A 16,960-nucleotide genomic window follows, 5' to 3' on the forward strand; every position below is an offset into this window, starting at 1 on the left:
TTAAGATTTTGACATATTTCTTATAGCAGCTTTAATACATTTGTATGTGTACTCATTAAGATAAATACTTGTCTGATTGGTTTGACCTGTTAAATGTATTACATCATACTTTACCTGCGGAAATGAAATGAACAGCATTGTTGAAATTAAACATTGTAATTGTACCTTTGGAAATATATCTGAAAATAATATTTGCAGTAGCCAATAAAGTTTTACCCCCACCCTCCCCAATTTAGTCTGCATGCCAATGAAGTCCTCCCCACACACATCTATGTGTAGTCACTGCTGTTGTATCCTACTGAGCGGAGCCCACGCCGCACCTCACCTAAAATGAGCTTTGATTGCCTCTTTCTGTGGAATGTTCATTAGGGAAGTTCGAAACTTTGGCCATTTAAATATAATCGGTAACCACTTGTACTTTTAGTTGTAAGTTTGTTAAGTACTCAACAACTATAGCCCCCCCCCTCTCCCCGCATTAGGGGAGTTAGAAACAGCCTCATACATGACTGTATTAACTCCCCCTCATTAGGGGAGAAATAATCTGTAGGAAGATTGATCATCCAATTACATCATATTTTATATAGTTCTGTGTTGAAATAGAGTAGAAAAAAGTAGAAATATTCAGTAAACTATAAAGAAATACTACTCTATTCTACTGTTCAGTATAGCAGGATTCCGATTTGGCACTTTAAAGGACCTCAATTGTACACAAGGTAAACCAGCATATCTGGTCACGTCCTTTCACATGGCTCTTAACGTCAATGGCAATTAATATACTTTCCAGATCCTTTATTAAGGACATGTCACACAAGGGTTCCTGCAATCATTTTTGAGTGGTGCAAACCACTCCAACAACCAGCTTTGTCTGTATGTATGTGTGTACCTGTACGTGGGGTCATGAGCACGGTTACTATGGTTAGTGTGTGACGTCACTGACATAGCTGATCGATCAGACTATATAAGACCTTGCACCACTCAGTTCACACGGGTGTGATTTTTTTAATACATGTCTTGGCCCAGATTAGAAAACTGAATAAATTAAATAAACATTACTGGGCATTACTCGGGAGTCAGAAAATAATTATCTTCGCTACATTTTGTCTATTGTCTACACACACACACACACACACACACATAAACCCCTATCAAACACATTTGCTCAATACCGACAGCCGGTCACCAAGTGGATTCATGAATGCATGTATAGACAATATTCTAGGCAAATAATAATAATTAAAAAAAACTATATCAAATTTCCCACTTTACAAAGAAACATTATAATAAGGCTACATCTTATCCACCATCTTTTCAAAAGTGTCGACGAATCGTCTCTCCCATCAGCTCCTCGTGCCTTTTCTCCTCCTTCTCTGCCTCCTGGATCAGGACCTCCAGGACAGCATCAACTGACTTTCTTTTTCTTTGCAGGCGGGGGGGAGAGGTCAACGCTTAGAGTATATATTAATAGAGACGTCACCGGATTTCTCCTCCCATCCACTTGCAATAAGTTGCTCAAAAGCGCATGAGGCGATTTCACTCCTCCTTCCGGGTAGGAACAGAGTGCATTCTGGGATTGATTGGGCCAAACTCATGAACGCGCTGCCATTGCACTGAAACAGTGTTCACGTGTCATCATGAACGTGCGCAATGATAGTCAAGTCAACGGACCAGCGCGTTCATGAGTTTGGCCCAACGCTGCAATACCAAATTCGGCCACTATGTCCATTTCGCCTCTGGGTTTTCTCCGGGTGCCGTCTCTATGCATATATAAAGGGTCAACGGAGGATGGTGTGTCAGATGGTACAGGTGTTGCTGGCGGTGTCGTGGGGGTCGCTGGACCAGGCGGAGCTGACTTGGACCAGCATGATGCAATAACGACCGGTGGGGTCACGGATGGTTTTGACCTTATTGCATCATGCATGTCCTCCCAAAATAGCCATGTTGATGGGGTTTGCTCCCCCTGGTCCGTCCCAGAGCCGGTCGGGCGGCCTTCAGGTTCTACAACAAACACTGACATGAGATCTCTGCAACATCTTCTAGGGGCTATATTTATGTTGTGTTATTTGTTAACTCAAGCGTTCAAGTTGAATAAAGGTCAATATAGAAAGTAAATGTTATGTATTTAGTTTTTCCCATTTTTTCGAAGCCTGTTTGGATGTTGGAAGTGGCATAAATGGTAAATGGTAAATGGTGCATTTATATAGCGCCTTTATCCAAGGCGCTTTACATATGCATTACATTCACCCATTCACACACACATTCATACACCGATTGCGGCGGAAGCCATGCAAGGTACCAACCAGCACATCGGGAGCAATTTGGGGTTCAGTGTCTTGCCCAAGGACACTTTGACATGTAGACAGGAGGAGCCGGGATTCGAACCGCCGACCTATGGATCATTGGACGACCTGCTCTACCTCCTGAGCCACAGTCATCCACAGGCATCCCCTCCATTTGTTTAATGATGAAGCTGTTAGGAAATATGCCAGGGGTTAGTTTGAAATGTTTTGCACTGGAAATGGAATCCATTAGAATGATATGGCAATGGAACATTAACAGTCTTCAGGCCTAACATTATGATAATTTTTAGGGTCGGGCCGAGCTTCGGGCCGACCCAGTTAGGGCCGGACCGGGCCTTCATTTTTGGGCCTGTTGAGAACTTTAATACGCGTTCACTTTAAAGCCTCATACATGACTGTATTTATCCCCCTCATTAGGGGAGAAACAATCTCTGTAGGAAGTTTGATCATCCAATTACATCATATTTTATATAGTTCTGTGTTGAACTAGTAGAGTAGAAAAAAGTAAACTATTAAAATAGGTAGTATATTCTACTGCCATCACATTTTAACAATTTAGTTCCACACAGAGGAAATTGCATACAAGACAATAAATAGTTCAGGTGCAGAAAATCAACAAAAACAACATGATACAACAAACATGTAATGTCACCCAGCATTCCATATGTACAAGGAGTAGCCTACTGTAGGCATAATGCAGATATTTAACAATAGAGGGTAGGGTGCAGTACTTGGTTCAGACTAGTCATTGGTCCGACAAACGTCAACCTACCTCAAACCCTAACCGAACCATAACCGCAAGCACGGGAGCAGCGAATGTCTCCCGCATGTCGGACTAATGCTTTGTCGGAATTACGTGCGGATCCCCACGTGACATCATCATTATACCCGGAAGTTATGCGAGAACGCCTAGGCCTACTGAGTGGCAAAAAACTACGTTCTGTCCTTGACAGCTCATACACCCACACAGAAAAGTCATATCTGATAAATGACATTAAACAATGTTAAACTCACTTTGCTACTCACTTTGACACTCGATTTGCCACTCGCTTTATGCATGTGCATACCCTCTATACTTTAACTTTTGAGAGCGTAAAATAAAACCAAAATGGACGCGTAATGGTCCATTTAGTTTCATTTTACACTCTCAAGAGTTAAAGATATACAATTGTTAAATTCTAATAAGGGTCCATATGGTTACCAACTCTCCATCATTTATCTGGGGACCACCTGGAACCCCCTCAAGGACCACTGGTTGAGCATAAACCGGTAGGCCTGTTTGGGAATTAAAGAGCTGGATTAGCTGAAGTAAGAATAAAGGATTATATTGGTAAGGCTATAATGTATTTGCTATGATGCATTAGGAATATTATTTTTCAATTTCCATTTACATGTTTAAATCAACACATTTGGAACAACAACATATTGTAGGGTTGTGTAGGTGAGATTTAGAAAACCCAGTGGGGTTTATAAGGTTAATCTCACTGCATTTAACTACAAACATACAAATAAATCATACAAATCTAACAAAGTAACAAAGTGGCATCATAAATACAACAATGGATACAGTATGCCTATATGAAAAAGTAATTGGTAGAAAAAAATAAGTCTAGGCCGATGTGTGTGGGTGTAAGAGTGGAAGACATTTTGAACTGTTAGATTTGATCCATCAAATGGTTACCAGCTATGGTATAGCTGTTCCACTATACCATGGCTCCCCCTAGTGGCCGTCTATGGTACGTGCACCGTGCACGCTTCCAGCAGCAGCAGCGCTAGACTGCGCATGTGCACAACCCTATGAGCGTTGGTGTGAGTGTTTGTTGACACTTTAATTAATATACAAAGAAATCTGAAAGGTTTCGTTCGAAAACAGCGTCGTCGTTAAGCAGCTCAACCCTGAAACACAGCAGGTAAGATTAACTGATTCACCCAATTGTTTTTACTACGTTATGTTTATAGTTTATATTATTGACTCATTTTTTGTTTTAACATGGAACAATACAATTCACGAGTCGTATTTCTCTCATATCTGCTTGTTTGTAATACACGTAGGCCTAGCCTAAACAAGCAGTAGTTAATACTAGCAGCAGTAATAATATTGTAACTTGTAAGTGTATCCTAAACAAGCAGTAGTTAATACTAGCAGCAGTAATAATATTGTAACTTGTAAGTGTATCCTAAACAAGCAGTAGTTAATACTAGCAGCAGTAATAATATTGTAACTTGTAAGTGTATCCTAAACAAGCAGTAGTTAATACTAGCAGCAGTAATAATATTGTAACTTGTATGTGTATCCTAAACAAGCAGTAGGTAATACTAATAAGCAGTACTCTTAGTTAATACTATAGCAGCAGTAATAATATTGTAACTCGCTCCTCCAAAGGGAGCTATAGCTTTTTTGGCTGGGTGGCTTAATGTTGCCTGCCTGCTCTGCTGAGTTGGCGATCAGGGTTCGATTCCAGCTCAGGGTGCACTGCTAAACGTTAGAATATATACATTGATTGATTGAATCATCACTTTTCGAGGTCCATGCGTGCAAGTATAATAGGTACAAGCATTCCTTTGTCCCTCTGTCAATCACACTCCTTGACAGTTAACAGAGTCCTTGCAGAGGGCATACAGGGTAGGGGTTGAAGGTTTTGAGGTGATGTTCTTCCCCTCTTTTGCACTAGGTATGGTGGTGTGTGCCTGTGGTATTTAAATGTTGTATGGGGAGAGAGAGAGACTGGAGAACAGTCCAAATGCACATTTTTGGCAGCAAAATACGTGTGGAGTTGTCATCAACTGAGGGACAGCCACTAGCCAGTGGACAGAAGAGCCAGGTATACCTGGCTTAACAGGGTCATTAAGTTGCTGTTCTGTTTGTTCATTTATTTTAATTGATACTGTATTACAATTACAATTTACAATTTAGGCATTTAGCAGACGCTCTTAATCCAGAGCGACTTACATTAGGCAAGAACAAAAGTATGGGAATACATCACATATATAAAATGCATTTATCAAGAAACATGCGTAAGCTAAGAACGTAACTAGAACATATCTATATAATGACACTATACATATTAAATATACATATATACTATACTATGCTATACATATGTACTATGATGTGCTATGACTACATACAATGCAATTATTGTGCTGTCTACATGACATGCTATAAGTCTGTTTCAAATGCTATCTAAGTCTAAAAAGTGCTATCTAAGGGGGTAAGATAAGTGCTATGGGCCATGATGGAGTCTGAAAAGGTGGGTCTTCAGACTACGGCGGAAGATTGGGAGTGATGCTGCAGTTCTGATTGCAACGGGGAGTGCATTCCACAGTTTTGGGGCCAGAAGGGAGAAGAGTTTGGGACGTGTGGAGCGTTGTCCCGGCGTTTTTAGTGAGGGTACTTCCAGCTTTCCTGCGTTGGCTGATCTGAGTGCGCGGGAGGGTTTGTAGGGTTCAATCATGCTTGCAAGATATGGGGGAGCCATACCTTTGGTTGCTTTGAATGCCAGCATCAGAGTTTTGTATTCTGTGCGGGCAGCGACTGGGAGCCAGTGCAGGGAGCGGAGCAGTGGGGAGACATGTGCGAATTTTGGCTGGTTGAAGACCAGACGAGCTGCGGCGTTTTGGATCAGTTGGAGAGGCTTAAGTGCACATGCCGGTAGGCCAGTAAGGAGCGAATTACAATAGTCAAGTTTTGACAAGACTGTTGTCTGGATTAGGAGCTGGGCTGATTCCTGGGTGAGGAACGGTCTAATTCGTCGTATGTTATAGAGTGTGAACCTACAGGATCGAGTGACAGCTGTGATGTGAGTTTTAAACGAGAGCTGACTGTCCAGGACAACACCAAGGTTCCTGGCTGTTGGGACAGACGTTACCAGGGCGTTGTCTACGGAAATAGTTAGCTCCCGCATAGGGCAGGACTTAGCTGGGAAGAAGAGAAGCTCAGTCTTGTCTGGGTTCAGCTTGAGGTGGTTGGAGGACATCCACTGTGAGATGTCAGCCAGGCATGCAGTGATGCGCTCTTCCACCTGAGTGGCAGAGGGGGGGAAGGATAGAAACAGTTGTGTGTCATCGGCATAGCAGTGATAGGATATATTGTGAGCGGAGATGATAGTGCCAAGGGATTTGGTGTACAGTGAGAAAAGGAGGGGACCAAGTACAGATCCCTGTGGGACCCCAGTGTGGAGGGTTCGGGGGGATGATAGCAGACCTTTCCAGGAAACCTGGTAGGTCCGGTCGGTGAGATAGGAAGAGAACCACTTTAGTGCTGTCCCGCCGATGCCTAGATCCGCTAGGGTGTCTAGGAGCAGCTGGTGGTTCACTGTGTCAAATGCCGCCGATAGGTCTAGGAGAATCAGGACAGCAGAGTGGGAAGCAGCCTGGGCAGCATGTAGTGCTTCTGTGACTGCCAGCAGGGCAGTTTCTGTGGAGTGTGCCTTCTTGAATCCTGATTGGTTGGGATCCAGCAGGTTGTTCTGTGAGAGATGGAGAGAGAGCTGGTTGGAGACAACACGTTCAATGCTTTTAGACAGAAATGAAAGGAGTGATACCGGTCTGTAGTTCTTGACATCTGAGGGGTCAAGGGTTGGTTTCTTGAGGAGTGGAGTTACTCTGGCTGACTTGAGGGCAGATGGGACGCAGCCTGAGGTTACTGAGGTGTTGATGATGGAGGTGATGAAGGGGAGCAGATCAGGTGCGATGGTCTGGAAGATTGGGGACGGGACAGGGTCGAGAGGACAGGTGGTAGGTCTAGTGGATGTCACTAGTTGTAGGACCTCGTCTGGGGAAAGAGGAGAGAAAGAGGACATGCATGGTTAGTGTTGGTTGAGTCAGATGCCACTTTATGGGGGAGGGGGGGAAAGGAGCTGCTGATATCGTCAACCTTCTTCTCAAAGTAGTTGACAAAAACATCAGCAGTGAGGGATGCAGGTTGAGTGGGGGGAGGGGGCTTAAGGAGGGAGGAGAAAGTGGAGAAGAGTTTCCTTGGGTTAGAAGTACAGGATTGGATTTTGGTGTGGTAGAAAGAGGTTTTAGCAGTGGTTAGTGAGAGGGAGAAGGCAGAGAGGAGTGAGTGAAAGTGGGAAAGGTCATCAGGTAGCTTTGTCTTGTGCCACCTTCTTTCGGCTGCCCTTAGAGGTGTTCGTTCAGATCTGAGAGTTTCAGATAACCAGGGAGCCGGTGGACATGAGCGAGCTGGCCTGGATGAGAGCGGGCAGTGTTGGTCGAATGCAGATGAGATAGAGGAGAGGAAGGATGAGGTTGCAGTGTTAGGTGAGAGAGAGAGGAAGAGAGAGTATTGCTTGTTGTTCATTATTGTTGGGATGTCTGTTGTTGTCTCTGTGTGCACAATGTTGACATTTGTTTTGTTGTGTATGTATGTATGCTTTGGCAATGTAGAACATATTTATCATGCCAATAAAGCCTTTTGAAAGAGAGAGAGAGGGGGGGGGGGGTAGATTGATTGATTGAACATTTTATTCACAGTATGTAGAATGGGTACATTTCAAACGAATGCACAGGTCAATAATACAAAAACTGCTTATTTGAGGACGAAACCATGAAAACCACTAAGACTCGTTTACATCAGGGTCCTCCATTTTCAATTCATCAGAACATTTAAAGATGTATAGAACAAGGGGGAAAAAGGGAAATCATCTATACAGTTAAATATAGTAAAAAAGGGAAAAACATGAATTAAAATAGGGGGGTGACTTTGACTTTATGGAGGCCAGTTTTGAATCGCAACCACCTGTAGGTGCTTTTTGAAGGAGTCTTCAACATTTCTTAATGGCTGTTGGTAGGGAATTCCACATATTAATGGCATAGGAGCTAAATTAATTTAATCGCTTGTTTGAGCCGAATCTGGATTGCATGTGGTTTGTTGAACTCCCTCTGGTGTTGAGATTGTGGACTTAATTTACATGTACATGAATTATTACAGGAATTATTTAGAATTATTTAGGTACGGTAGTGAATCTCGTAGACCAGGATCATTGCAAGATGCTGTACTCTGTCGTCATCCTGAGCCATACATGGGTAACTGGCGGCCCAAGGGCCACCACCTTCACTTCATGTGGCCCTCAGGTTAATGTCAGAATACTGATATATTATTGATTTGCAAACATGACCCGCTTTAATTACTATTATGTCCAATGTATTTAGTTTATAATTAGAGCTGGGACTCGATTAAAAATTTTAATCTAATTAATTAGAGGCCCTTTTAATTAATTAATCTCGATTAATCACATTTTAATTGCATATCAATATTCAACCTGGGAACAGTGAGAGATTTTTTTCAAATTGATTTCAGTGAATCAATGAATATTGACTACATAAGCTTAAGCAATAAAACATTGTATTATTTTTTTAATCAAGGTGGTACGCTACTTAACCAGGACCAACAGATAAGTGCAGGTAGTCTATATGAATATTTAAATGTGCTTTACATGGGGGGCATGAGATGGGGGGACACTAAGATGATAGAATGAAATCAATCAAAATAGTGGAATGAGTTTTGCGGAGAAATCAATGCATTCCACAGGGTTGGGGCAGCAATTCCAGAACAGTGGAAACATGGCAATTAGAAAACATCACTGTTGATGTATCAATACCAAAGTTTTAGTAATAGGCCAGAACCGTTTTGTCTGGTCGAGTGTGGGTTGGACTTGGACGTGGGTTCAACTCATAGCTTGAGTCGCACTAACATTGGCCCCATATGGAACGTAACTCCGCTATAATGTAGCTTTACATATCAGAAGGAGAGGTTCCATGTGGGGCTGGACTTGTGTCGACATCCACGCTTGCTACTTCAGTATGTTTTGCATCAGGACAGCTTCGTGCTGTCATTAATGTGGTGAAAGCCAAAGCACTGCAGCGCATCGCTCAAGCTTCCAGGTTGTTGAAGCAGCTAGCATGGAAGCTAACGTTAGTGTAGCAGCCATAGAGCTATAAAGGAGGTAGCAGCCCCATATATCGAACCTTCCCCTCCACTATTGCACACAACCGTGCTGTTAAATCTAAATGTCCCATTTACGGGGCAAAGGCGATAAGCGGCTTCTTCATTCCTTTGAGAATGGTGGTGTGTTGTTGTCTGTCTGACTGACCGCACGCAATGGATTGGAGGCTGTTTGGTGCGCCGTTTATAGCGGTCCGACTGCCTGCCCTGAAACTCGTCCTGTGAGAAACGTTCCGGTGTGAAAACAGGAGTGCAATTAATTGCGTTAATTTTTTTAACGCGTTAATTTTTCTGTAGTTAATTAATCGTAATTAACGCGTTAAAGTCCCGGCCCTATTTATAACGTTAACATACAACCTATAATTAAAGGCATTTGATTACTTTATTTGTTACTATTCAGGATTCCAGTTGAAAAATAGCAAAAAAATCACACCCGTGTGAAGTGCTCTTATCATTATACATCATTCATCATACATCATGTTATTAATAACTGAATTGATGTGATTGGTTGGTTACATTTACGTCATATTTGGCAGACATAGAGACACAAGGGGACTACAAATTTCACGCCCCCAAATGAGACAGCAGCCCCACTTCTGGCCCGTTTCAACGGTGTACTGCAGCTGTCAATGCAATCCCTATGAGAGGCATCATAAAATACCCTAATTTCACTGGTCCATTACTGAGGTTGTAGCGATTTTTTTTGTGTTCTAATAAAGTTTCCCATATGTTTGATTTGTCCTTTTCAATGTCACATAGCCTACCTGCCATCTAAATATACAACCCACAATGTACTATAATATACTCCATCAGAGATTCAAAAGTTAAAGGGGTCGCACAGTATATACGTCACGGTCGTATCCCTTGAGGTTTTCAATACCCAGATATATTTGTTGTGTTTCGTTTTATATGCTATGTATTTGTGGAAAATTATCTAATTATTAATACTCATCTGGAGAATTCACTAGTAGTTGAAAATGTCAGGATATGCCACTCCTCCATTTAGCTGGGTTATTTTCCCATGCAAGTATTCAGCCAAGTTAATTATACAACAAGTTGACAACGGTAAAACACACCGTCGGAGCTCCGCGGTAGGTAGAACATATTAAAAATATAGACATGAATAACAAAGTCAGTCGGGATCGGGATGTATTATTGAGTATTCCACTCTTCAACGTCGGCGCTCGTATCCTCGTAAAGGCAGTGACGTCCCTTAAAAGCGACACCGAAGTGTTGGCGTGCCGGTGTTGTGACTCGTGCGCACTGCTGCGCAGACAGTAAATAGCAGATCTGCTTGTATATCTGTAGCTTGTATATCTGCTATTTGCTGCACGCAACACCGCACGCAATTATAAGTCTGTTGTGCTCGATTCGATGTCCCCCTGCTATTCTGACTTAAAAGTAACACAGATTTAATTTACCACTGAAGTTGGAAGTTTTTCCATCATGGCAGCGTCCAAAAGATGAAATTACAGGAATAGTGGAAGTCACTGGAGTTCTAAATCGAAAGTTGATTACACCACGCAACAGGTAGGAATAGCCTTAGGATGGAATGGAATTATTTTATTGACAGGGAAGGCAGCCGTAATTGACAATAAAAGTGCTTACGTTCGGTTCTCTTGCATTACATTAGACAGCGGAACACTTGCTAAGTTGCTATATGTTTGTCAATTAGAGATTTGAGAGGATTTATTTGTCTCTCACAACTGTCACAGTGCCACCTGACGCCTTTGGACGCCTCCCCCTGGTGGCCTAGAGTGCCAATGGCGCCTTTGGACCCCCTTTTGAAGAAAAAAAATATATATATATTGAAATTTCCTCTAATCTGCTGTGCAGGTGATGACATGCACATGACATGCACAATATAATTTAAATTTCTTTCTTTTATTTTTAATGGGCTTCGGTGGCAATGAGGGCCAAAACTGGTGTCCACCAGGTGGCACTGGATTAAAGTTACCCATACAGGCATGCCAATGCAAACACTTGACTTCCGGGCGGTGTTTCTCATCTTTTCTTGACTGTGCTGTCAAAGGCATGCAGTCGCGTCCGACCCTATTTTAAGTTTCACGCCCAACCAACCTCCATCCATATGATTATCGCTCGATTGGACCAGCTGCTAGCCTGCTACTCTGCTACTGCAAAGTGCAAACTGCAATCATAAGGTGGTTAGAACTTAAGGGATACATTATTTGACCAATACCACTCCCAAAACATTGCACGCTACGTGTGCCACAATATGGAAAAAACGACGTTGGAAAAGCATGCCGCCGTATTGATTCAGGGGTTCTGAAAATCGTTTTCCGTCTTGGGATTTTTTCTTGCTTTAACCCCTGCAAATATTGTGACGTGTTGGGACAAACGCTGTATATAGCTCAGGATTTCAATTCCAATAATAGCAAAAATAGCTGATCTACAAGTTTTGAGCTTGTAGATCGGCTATTTTTGCTACAACAGTAATATGCCATATGGCTGGCCCTCTGGAGTGAGTGTGGAAATATAGTGGCCCTCTGGGGTGAGTGTGGAAATATAGTGGCCCTCTGGGGTGAGTGTGGAAATACAGTGGCCCTCTGGGGTGATTTTGGAAATAATAGTGGCCCTCTGGAGTGAGTGTGGAAATATAGTGGCCCTCTGGAGTGAGTGTGAAAATATAGTGGCCCTCTGGACTGAGCGTGGAAATATAGTGGCCCTCTGGAGTGAGTGTGGCCGATTCATACTCCTATTTTACCGCTGTTTCGGCGGAAAAGCCGACTTTAGGACGGTATACAGCATTGTTTTTCAGTCTGTTGTCAGTTTTTCAGTCTGAGGGAGAAAGAGAGAGAGAGGAACAATTAAATTTGAAGGGAGAATAAAACATTTGAAAGTAGAACAATTCAATTTGAAGTGAAGACATTACCTGTCTATGCAAACATTTACATCTGCAAATGATCTGCAGTTGTAGTTACTACACAACATGTTTTAAGCAGGCCTACTTTCATACTAGAGTCTAGTATGTGAAGAGTCATTTTGGATTAAAACATAAATAAAAGGTTTTCTCAACCCCTGAACAGTTAGTCTTGCCGCCATGACTGTCTCTGTATCAAAAAGAGTCACAAATAAGTTGCTCAATTCCGACAGCCGGTCAGCAAGTGGATTCATTATATTAATTTAAGTATAGGCAATATTTTAGGCCAATACAAAAAAAAACTATATATAACAAATATCCCACTCAACACCCCCGGCTGCCGGACTATAGGTCTTCAGTTTTAAAGTCCTTCCTTATTCATTTGATTTCAGACCGGAGTCCAGACTACAGGTGCAGATGAACTCTCCAAACTCGTAAGAACTGCAATACCCATGATGCATCACTCCCAGGTGAAGATGAACTCTCCAGACTCAACCAGGGAAGCTGAAGACGTTTCTATTAAACAGGAAGCTGAAGACGTTTCTATTAAACAGGAAGCTGAAGAAGTTTCTATTAAACAGGAAGCTGAAGACGTTTCTATTAAACAGGAAGCTGAAGACGTGTGTATTAAACAGGAAGCTGAAGACGTTTCTATTAAACAGGAAGCTGAAGACTGTTCTATTAAACAGGAAGCTGAAGACGTTTCTATTAAACAGGAAGATGAAGATGTTTCTATTAAACAAGCTGAAGACCACCCACACCTCAGTAAGTTTCATGCGTTTCTTTAATATTTTCTGTTCTGTAGGGCTGCCACAATGTCTTAATTTCACTGGACAATAACAATGGCAAACTAGAAAATATTGTTCCTGAAGAAACAATGTGGGCTCGCTGCAAGCCAAAACATAGTATTATAAATAGTACAAATTCAGTTTGACTTGGTATCTGTGTGTTGTGTGGTTGAGTATTTAAGTACAGAGTAGTATAGAGTGTTTAAGTACAGAGGATTAGTTCACTAAGTATAGAGTGTTAAGTGGTTAGCATTTTTCAAACACGTATTTGCAAACTTAGCATCTGCACTTTCTTAGGGGCAGTTCACACCTAAGACAGCTGTCTCCTCTGTGTCTCCTGTGTCTTCTGTGTGTCGCAAGCTTGCAATTAATTTTCAATGGGAGTCACATGGTTTGACGAGACAGCCTTGTTGCATGAGGGGGGAGGGAAGAAGACAGCCATGCAACAAGGCTGTCTCGTCAAACCATGTGACTCCCATTGAAAATTAATTGCGAGCTTGCTACATACAGAAGACACAGGAGACACTGAGGAGACAGCTGTGTCTTAGGTGTGAACGGCCCCTTACTCTTTACAAAACTGAAACATTACCATTATGTGCAACGCAATTTCTATCAAGTGTGGAAAAATACTTGCTTGGCCGACTGGCAGCGTGAACAAGACATTTGGCGCTGATCGCTCCAGTAGTTTGTGAGATTTGGTCTAGGGATGTTGAAAAAAGTTGAAAATCGACTCGATTTTCGACTCATGCCTTCCGCGACTCAAAAACGTATGAGTCGAAAAATCGTTTTTATTTTATTTTTTAGGCTGCAGTTAGGGCGCCATCGTCCAAGGGTGTGGGGTGAAGGGGAAGGGTATCTTAGCAACACTGAATGCTCTGTCCCATTGGTCGTGTGCTCGTATCATGAGCCAATGGCTGCAGCTCTGAGCCTCCCAGACCCCAGGTTCGCTCATGCTCAAAGACAGTGTTCCACAGGTCCGCTCTGTTCTGAGCTGTGAGCGCTCTTCTCTTCTCGTGAAGAAAGCAGGACAGCGTTGTCAAATAAATCCCGCCGTCATTCATACTGTATTTATTCCCCGACCCGACATTAAAATACGGAACAACGTGCGTCCCGTGTCAGTTCATTACGGGACTTGTGACAGGCTGCTGCAGACACTTGAGTTGGGACTAGCTGATAGCATAGCAGCCGATAGCGCCGCTGCTCCTTCAGTGTCGTTGTTTACAAAATAAAGTTTATTTTTTATTATTGGGCTTTGATCATTGATGCAAATTCTAAACATATGGATGCAGCTGCAGAAGTTGTGTTGCTTAAAGGAATGCATAGTTGCGTTCTCCTCAACTGCTGCGCAGCAACAACAAAAATAATAAAAAAAATAATAATGAAAAAAAAAAAAGGGAAAAAAGTCGATCGACTCGTCGATTTGCGCCCTCGATTTATCGATTTGCCAAATATGAGTCGTTTGACATCCCTAATTTGGTCACTACAGAGGCAGACTCAAAGACACCTTTACAGATGCACAGACACACAGGCAGACAGACTCACAGACCCATTTACAGATGCACAGACACACAGATTCACAGACTCACAGACACCTTTACAGATGCACAGACACACAGGCAGACATTCACAGACCCATTTACAGACACCCAGACACATAGGCAGACCGACTCACAGACCCATTTACAGACGTACAGAGCTATGCAGGGGAATCTTTTTACATAGATTGTTAAGCTACCATCGGTCCGCATTTCAAGCTTTCATTGTCAGAAGTGCTTATGTTTCATAACGTCATGCACTGACTAGTTTGCTTCCAAATTAGAGCTTGGGTGTGAAGTATAATTTAATTAATACCTTTTTCAATTTATTTTCTTTTTTTGGGGCTCCCATATGTGTTTTCTATCCCCACAACAACAATCAGGCTTTCATATCAATATGGGTGCTTTAATGGAAATTGCTCTCAGGAACAGCTAAACTGATTTTGTCCTCATCGTGATGTCATCAATGTCACCCTACTTTGTATAATTCCACCTCTTCAGTCTTCCGTTCCAAATTTGCATTTCCACTTTGTTGACATTGTATAATTTCATCTGAGGATCTAAACAGCAGCAGGTATCGTTTCTGGCTCCGCAGTATCGCAAGATTTGGCTGCCAGACAGGAAGCGGTGGGAAGTCTCGCGATACTTGGTACGTTCAGAAAGGTACTTTGTGCTCTTTAGATACCATACCTCTATAAAAATACACAGTGTACACATCGAAAAGCAACACAGCAGACAATAATGTGTTACATGTCTTCTGTTAGAAGTGATTATTTTACAAAAGGTCTCAGTCATTCATAAATAATTTGTAGTAGTTTGTTCATGAGCTGGTCACTTATAGGCCTATCTCACAGCCCCCATTCCACGCCCCCTTCCGGTAGCTAGTGGTGTCATTTAGAGAATTAGAGAATTTAGAGAATCTAAGTACATTTCCTAATGTTAAAATGTCAAAGACCGATAATAATATGAAGAAAACACAATGATATAACAACTCAAATAAGTAGAATAAACCTTACCTTTACAAAACGGTAGTTTGTGGCTTGTGAAACTACCTCTTTTAACATGGAAGTCTATGGACCGCAGGAAAAACTAGAAAAAGTGCCCTTCTGGGCACAGGTCTCCACCAGGAGGATAGGAGTGTGTGTGATGTTTGGCAAAATGTTTAGGAGCAATATAAACGTGTGTGTGTGTGTGTGTGTGTGTGTGTGTGTGTGTGTGTGTGTGTGTGTGTGTGTGTGTGTGTGTGTGTGTGCGCGGCTTGGCCTGTTGTAGCGCCACCATGAGGCTAATTTGAAAACGGTCAAGTGGCATTTCTTCCAAAGCCTAGTGGGAATATGCATGCACAGTTTCACCACAATCGGACGCTGCGTTGAGTAGTTGTGGCGATTTGTACAAAACGGGTACAAAGCGGGCTACTCCTGAAAAGTTTAGAAGCCAATCGTAGCCAATGAGGGTGGATTATGAGAAATCAAACAAACCCGTCTTGATCACATGACTATGGAGAGCATGTGTACCGATTTGCGTGAAATTTGGATAAAATCTGAAGGAGTAATATTAGAAAATGTGTTTTACATATGTCGGCCTCCTGGTGGCGCTATAAAGAGCAGATGTGAAAAATTCCACGCAAAGGTTTTTTCTTGGCCTCTAGGGAGTTGGCATACAAAGTTATCCACAGATACGTGCAGTTAGAGGTAAAAACACTTTTCGGCCAGTTATAGCGCCACCATGAGGCTGAGTTGAAAATATTCATGTGGCATTACTTCCTCGGCCTATTGGGAATGTGCGTGCACAATTTCACGGAAATCACACAATGTGTTCATGATTTGCAGCATTTTGTTTGAAACTGAGCACTCCTGCAAACTTTGGAAGCCAATCTTAGCCAATCAGGATGGAGTCTGAGAAATCTGAAAGACCTGTTTCGTTGAATGGCTCTAGAGAGACTGTGTACCAATTTGCATGATGTTTGGATAAAATCTGTAGGTGTACTGTCCAAAAACTTGTTTTGCACAAAGCGGCCTCCTGGTGGCGCTATAACAGGCCGTTCTGGAAATTTTGGGGCAGAGGTTCATCGTTGGCATCCAGGGAGTGTGTGTGCAAAACTTTGCATCGACTGGGTTAACGATGCCGGAGATTAGCTGTTCACAGACGGACACACGGACGGACACACGGACGGACGGACAGAGTGCAAAACATACTCTCTCCCCATGCCTTCGGCCTGGTGGAGACAAAAAACGCATTAGCTCCAAAAGGGCGCATGGAAAGGGGTGGGGAAATGCTGTGAGATAGGCCTATTGACTCCAGTGCATTCTGCAACTTCCGGGTGTAGTTTGGCTCCCATGAAAGTGTCCATGAAAGTGTCATGGTCACGTGACCACTTATCTTCCTTCTCAAAGCTTCCTTGCACCACCTCAGGACATTGTGGTATTGCAGCTAAAACGGCTTTCAAAGTCCAGAAAGAAATGACAAGGACTGGTTATATCAGAGTGGTGATTGAGGCTCAAACCATTAGA

At 42.5% G+C, this 16,960-nt stretch overlaps 1 protein-coding gene across 1 annotated transcript in view; it reads left to right on the forward strand.

The window, feature by feature from the left end:
* The first annotated feature begins 4,164 nt into the window (after positions 1–4,164).
* Positions 4,165–16,960, forward strand: part of LOC306931876 (uncharacterized protein) — a 58,362-nt gene continuing 45,566 nt past the window's right edge. Inside the window, exons 1-2 of the mRNA XM_079513535.1 lie at positions 4,165–4,207; positions 12,520–12,892. Of these exons, the coding sequence (XP_079369661.1) occupies positions 12,580–12,892 (313 nt within the window). The 5' untranslated portion in view covers positions 4,165–4,207; positions 12,520–12,579. The remainder of the gene's footprint in view (positions 4,208–12,519; positions 12,893–16,960) is intronic.

The sequence above is a fragment of the Electrona antarctica genome, assembly GCF_951216825.1.
Source record: "Electrona antarctica genome assembly, chromosome: 11".
NCBI classification, from domain to species: Eukaryota; Metazoa; Chordata; class Actinopteri; order Myctophiformes; family Myctophidae; genus Electrona; species Electrona antarctica.